This window comes from Vicia villosa, linkage group LG6 (genome assembly GCF_029867415.1).
Source record: "Vicia villosa cultivar HV-30 ecotype Madison, WI linkage group LG6, Vvil1.0, whole genome shotgun sequence".
In the NCBI taxonomy this organism is placed as follows: domain Eukaryota; kingdom Viridiplantae; phylum Streptophyta; class Magnoliopsida; order Fabales; family Fabaceae; genus Vicia; species Vicia villosa.
This window is the reverse complement of record NC_081185.1, coordinates 57035917-57042308: the sequence shown is the minus strand read 5'-3', so window position 1 is coordinate 57042308 and position 6392 is coordinate 57035917. Positions and strand designations below refer to the sequence as shown.

Sequence of the window (6392 nt, the reverse complement as noted above, 5' to 3'; positions counted from 1 at the left end):
GCTGAACAAGATAGAATCGAGCTATTTCTTAAAGAATGCTTAAATTAAAGAGGTGAGGTTCAGAAACTTACCTCTGAAAATGGGAGTCGTGAGGATGAGAGAGAGCAACTGAGCTTGTATGAATGATCCCAAAAGCTTCCTTGTGACTCAGTGATGCTAACTGAATGCTTGTAGTAGCCTCAATCTTCCTGAATTACTCTATGGACCTCCCTCGATTTCAGCTTCAAGTGAACATGGAGGGTGATGATTCTTGAGTTACAGATGAGCTGCAGCCATCTGAACAGCTTCACTACCTCCTATGGAACGTGCCTGGATGCTTAGCTTGATTGGAAACCTTCTGAATTGCACTATGGACCTCCAACTGCAACTGCTCCAAAGTGAGAGCAACAATGGTGTTCCTCCACTTACAGAAGTGATCCAGGTGCTTGGATCACCTCAAATGACCTCCCTTGAGATGTTAGAATGCTTACTTTCCAAAGATAAGCTCTGGTTTGAAGAAATCGATTCTTCTTGCCAAAGAACTTTGAAAAACAATAAGCATGAGAAGAGAAAGAGAAAGCAAGGAATATGGTTGCTTTGGTGTGTTTTCCTACTGAAGTATGCTCTCCTATTTATAGGCAAATGACTCAGTACTGATTGAGAGAGTGAGCTTGCTTAGTGAAGCAAGTTTGGTTTCTTAGCCATGAAGAAATTTCAAAGAATATCCAAGTGTGATCATTGCATTTTCGAGCCAGCTCCCCCATCCATTGATTCTATCTGATCTTAGGGGACATTTCAGATGCAAAGTGAGCTCTAATTGGTTGGTGAGAAGATTCCTTGGGTGATTCATCAATTTGCCATAAATTCACAAATGTAATCATTACATAATCACATGTTCTTGTTTTAGGAATCTTCCTCAATTATCATGGCATGGTAAAAATGAATGCATGGCATGTTTTCAGATGTGTTATGGGTCGTGTAGCATCCATATTTGAGGTCATGTGCACAAAATTTCAAAGTTCAAAAATGATGCATGACCTATAATTTCACTTCATGAGGCCAACTTTGAACAAGCATAACTCTTAGCTCAAAATGAATTTTGAGAAGGTTGAACACAATTTGGAAAGCCCTAAACATCTACTTCAAATCATTAGTTTGGAGTTTCTTCAAAATCCTTTGGCAAATTTGTGAAAAATGAGGCCAAAGTTGGAAGAAAACTAGGTTAAAACACTTAGAAAAATTTCTAAGTGTTTATGACCTAAAACTCCAAAATTTCTAAAACTCTTAAATGATTGATCTTTTGAAAAAAGTTCCTTTGTAAGATGTTGTTTTATTTTGCAAGATCTACAACTTTCATGTTGGAAGTTTTTTGAGTTGTGTAGGTGAAATTTTGAGTTCTCACTATGCCCTCAAAAACCCTAATTCCCAACTTTTTGCTCCTTGATGAATTTCTTTGAATTTCTTTGGTCAAATGACTTTGACATCCATATATTGATGATATTGATCTTTGAAAGTCATTTTTTGACCAAAAACCTTAAAAGTCAATGATGATCCCACACAGTTGACTTTTCCTGACAAAGTGATTTTTTTGGGCTTTTTGTGTAGAAACAAGATCTTCTCCTCAAATGAATGATGTAAATGGATTATATTGAGGTAGTAGAGATTATTGAATCATGTCTTGAGTTTTGGATCCATGCCCTGATTAAAAGTCAACTATCTTGGTGAATTAGGTCAAAAACCCTAATTGTCGACCAGAGGACAATGATGAGTGTAGACTTTGAATTGAGGTGTAATGTCCAGTGGATCTTGTCATAAGAGTTATTTGAAGATGATTAATGTCTTTGAATGGTCTCTTGGGGCTTTTTAGGGTTTCCCAAAGGTGATCCCTGATTTTAGTCCTTGATAGGCTCCAAACCCTAGTCTGTTGATCTGAGTAATCCTGTACTTAGATGACTGGGTGTCTTAATCAATCATAGGTGTAATAATGAGGCTTTTGAGTCTTATGATTGTATTAGAGACTAATCCCTCTATTGATTGATCCTTTGCCTGAGTTTTCTTGTCTTTGAACACCCTCGATTGAATGCCAGACTGCCCTGGGTACTTACTTTGACTTGATGAAAATCCTGAAGATATGTCATCTCAGGGGGGTCAAAAATTAGGGTATGACAAGTCCTCGAGATTCGATATTCGGGGAATTTTCCCTTTATTACTACAGAGGCAAAATAGTACACTTGCTATTTTACCAATCAGTTACATCATAGGTCATTGAGACAATGATAACGACTTCGAATCTTGATACAACACATCAAACATGTCTTTTCCCAACTTCTAGCAAAGGAAACACTTTTCCCTTTTTAACAATTATCGTCGGCCACTCGACTAAAGGTTTTAACCACATCATAACCTGTGTGTTGAAAAATGTTGTGCTCAAAGCAAAAGTGTTGTTTCGTGCCTTCATAAAAAAAATCAACAACAAAAAATCTAATTAAACTCATAACGTAACATGAAAATTAACCTTAACTGCTAAATCAATTTATCTGACCCCAAAATTGATTAATGAAACCAACAATAAATCTCTAATTTATGCATTTCATGAGAAACATTTAAGTACCTAAGAGAGTTCAGAGAGTGAAATCACGACACCTTTTGGAGGAGACGTTTGATGCAGAGGGGAAATAAACTCTACTTGATAAATATTTCTAATTCATAAAAATTACCCTTGAAATTAAGTTAATTAAACATTATCAAAGATGGATTATTATGTCAATTAAGGAGCCATTCTCTTATTAGTTAGATATTAGATTAAAAAAATTGGAATTAGGAAAAGAAAGAATAGTTAAAATGAGTAGTTTTCATTAGAGGTTATTAAATATATTTTTTTAGTTAATTATTTCTTGTAACAAAAAAAAGTTCACATAAAAATGTTGAAGATATTCCAAAAGTGATAAAGACAAATTAGTTATCTATTTCTTATCCTATTAAATGTCTTTTTTATTTAATTATTCATTGTAAATTTTGAACCACGAGTCCAAATCCCCAAGACAATTGTGAAATTGTTATCATGCCATTATATTAGCATTTATTGTTTCTTCTTTTTCAAACATGATAAACTTTTTTAAAAAAATAAATATATATTTTACTATTAAATATAAATATTTATTTAATTAATTCAAATAAACACTTTTTAATAACTAATAATAATTTTTTATATTTTAAAAAACATAAGATAAGATATAAATTTATTTATAAATGTCATTTAAAAATTGTCTTTAAGTGGATTCATTCTAACAATATTTTATTAGTTCAACTAATAAAGAAATAATAAAATTTTGACTAAAAGACATTTGACTATTTTATTTACAGTTTTCCATAATAATTTTTTTTATTTACTTATATGACATTAATGCAATGTATATAACTATCTATCCAACCAAGGTAAACTCTAGCATTTAAATATTTCCAGTATAAAATTATTATGTTTGAATAATTTTTGGAAATATAAACATATTAAATATTTTTGACTAAATTAATTATACAAAAAAAACAAATAAATTTTTTTTATTTAACATGTGTGCAATATATATAAGAACCTAGCTAGCTTGATATAACTAACTCAATACAAATACTATTTGTATAGCTTGAAATCTTCATTGTTACAATACAGGCATTATGAAATTTCAATCTAGTATTATTCTTAGTTTCCTTGTTGTTATTTTGGCCTATGCTGCCACAAATCATGCTAACCCCATCAACATCAATGATTCATATGTGACTGAATTTTCCAACTTTGCTGTTGATCCCATCAACGTGGATGATCCGTATGTGATTGAAATCGCAAACTTTGCTATTAACGAGTACAACAAGGGGGTTTCAGTTAACAAGTTGAAACTTGAGAAGGTCTTGTTTGCTGTATCCTACAAGAAAATCGAAGGAACCAAGTACCAGCTTGCCATTTCTGCCACACATGATTCAGTTTCTATGGTATATAATGTTAAAGTTGCGGCTTCTGCTGAAGTATTGGATGATCCAGAACATCACAATAGAGCACTCGTGTCTTTTATATTTCCATAAGCCTAATTTATTGATTGTTCTTTATTAAAAAAATGCTTATTTGATATTGATCAAACTTCTTTTGAGGGTATTCATTTCTTAAGAACTTATGTTATGATATTATGACATTGCACTTTGAGTGTGAGAGCATTCAATATGGGAGATTGTTAATATTTTTAAAATGGGTTTAAGTATATTTTGATTGAATTAGAAGAAAAACAATTCTAATAGCATCAAAAAAATTTAATAGTTATTTATTAATTTTACTTGATTTTTCAAATTTTAAATTATTTTTATTCATTAAAGGATTAAAGGATTATATATGTTATATGAAAATGTGAAAATTTAATAATAATTATTGAGTTTAAATTAAAGGTTGTGATTAAATATAGGCAAAATACCATTTTTCGTCCTCTAACTTTTACTCGGGGTCCAATTTCGTCCCATAATTTTTAAAAAGTTCAAATAACTCCCTTATCTATTAAAAACGTAGCACAAGAGTCCTTTCCGTCCAACACAGGCAAACGGACGTTAGTAGAAGCTTATGTGGCAGCTTACGTGGACGTTACTGTACTCTTCTCCTTCGTTAAAAGGAATTGGGGGGATAGGGTTAAACCAGAATCTTCTTCATTTTCCAGATTCTTCACAAATTGGGGGTTAGGGTTTGGTTGATTCCAGCTTTTTGAGATTGGGAAGAAACTGGGGGTTAGGGTTTTGCAGGAACATGAAGTCGCATCAATGTTCTTCTCATATCTCAGCAGGTAGCCATGAAAGTTTGAATTCTGAGAATTGTAGGAATGCGAATCTGCAATGTAATGTTGTGGTATGCCATTGTGGAGCTAAAGCCACCCTACGAAAGTCAAAGACAACAAAGACTTTTGGAAGACAATTCTGGGGATGTCCCAATTTTAAGGTATGTTAAGTTTTTAGAGACTGATCAAATTCAAAGGCAACTGAAGAAGATGATGAAATTGGAAAAATTTTGTGGCTTGATGATTATGATCATGTTATTGGTTCTGTGTTTTTTTAAGGTCTAAGTTGATCATGTTAAGGTTTAGGTTGATAAGGAAGTAGATGTTATTGGAAAACTCAGTAGATGTTATTGTTGATGTAATCAGTAGATGTTTAGCTTGATGATGTAATTTTAAGGTTTACCAGTTGATGTACCTTTTATCATTAATGAAATCAGTGGTTTGGTTAGTGTTAAAATTATCAGTGGTTTGGTTAGTGTTAATGAATACAATATCAAACATGTGTTTCAAATTGAAAGACTGTAATAACACCGTACATGTTCATTATCCATACATGTTCAAAACCAAACATGTTCAATACCATACATGTTCAAAACCATAGATGTTCAAAATCAGACATGCTTAAAAGCTTACATGTTCAACATAATACATGTTTAAAAGCATACATGTTCCAAAAGTGACACTGCAGAAACCATAAACTAACAGTCTAAACAATCTAAATATCCTAAACATTCTAAACATTCTTCTTGGATGAGTTTCTCTTTGTTGGAGTTGTCCTTCTAGTAGTTGGGCCAATTCTTGATGCTCCTAATCTTGTGGTTGGTCCAGGTGGTACCCAAGGTGTTGGTGCCCTTCTCACACCCAATTTCTTTGCCTTCTGAGCAGCAGGTTGTCTGATTCTGGATGTCTGAGAAGGCTGAGTTGTTTGCTGTTGAGTTGGCTGAGAAGCTTGTGTTGGTTGCTGTTGAGTTGGCTGAGAAGCTTGTATTGGTTGCTGTTGAGTTGGCTGAGAAGCTTGTGTTGGTTGCTGTTGAGTAGGCTGAGTAGAAACCTGTTGAGAAGCTTGTTGAGTAGTTTGTGTTGAGTTTTGTTGAGTAGATTCAGTAGTTTGTGTTGGCCCTGTTACCTTACATGTGGCTTTGTTGTGCCCAGATTTCTTGCATCTACTGCACTTCACAATTAGCCCAGTTCTCCTAAGTTTTCTGTCAGACCCATCTATCTCTCCTTGTTCCAGATTCCTTTTCTTCTTTGGTCTTCCAAGCATCTTTCTGTACTTTGGAGGATGCACATCTGGGTATTGTGTTTTTTCCCATAGGTTTGAACCATTAACAGGGTAAATGACTGGTTTGTATACTGCAATGTACCTGCTCTTCTTATAGTACTCAGGAATATAATTTTCAAATTTGAAGTTCCTACTCTTCATGCATGACAAGGCATGCACGCATGGCAAACCAGTTAGTTCCCACCTCCTACATGAGCATTTGCTGTCTTTCAGGTTCACTGTAAACATCTCATTTGGATCTTGCACATGCTTAACTTCAAATATATGTTCATCAGACATCCTACATATTAGATAAACCAAACCATCAGAAGTAACTAAATATTAGATAA

At 33.5% G+C, this 6392-nt stretch overlaps 1 protein-coding gene across 1 annotated transcript; it reads left to right on the top strand.

The window, feature by feature from the left end:
• Window positions 1–3648: 3648 nt before the first annotated feature.
• Window positions 3649–4050, top strand: LOC131613704 (cysteine proteinase inhibitor 5-like). Its single transcript, XM_058885352.1, has one exon. It carries the CDS (start codon window positions 3649–3651, stop codon window positions 4048–4050), a length of 402 nt encoding a protein of 133 aa, XP_058741335.1.
• The last annotated feature ends 2342 nt before the right edge of the window (window positions 4051–6392 follow it).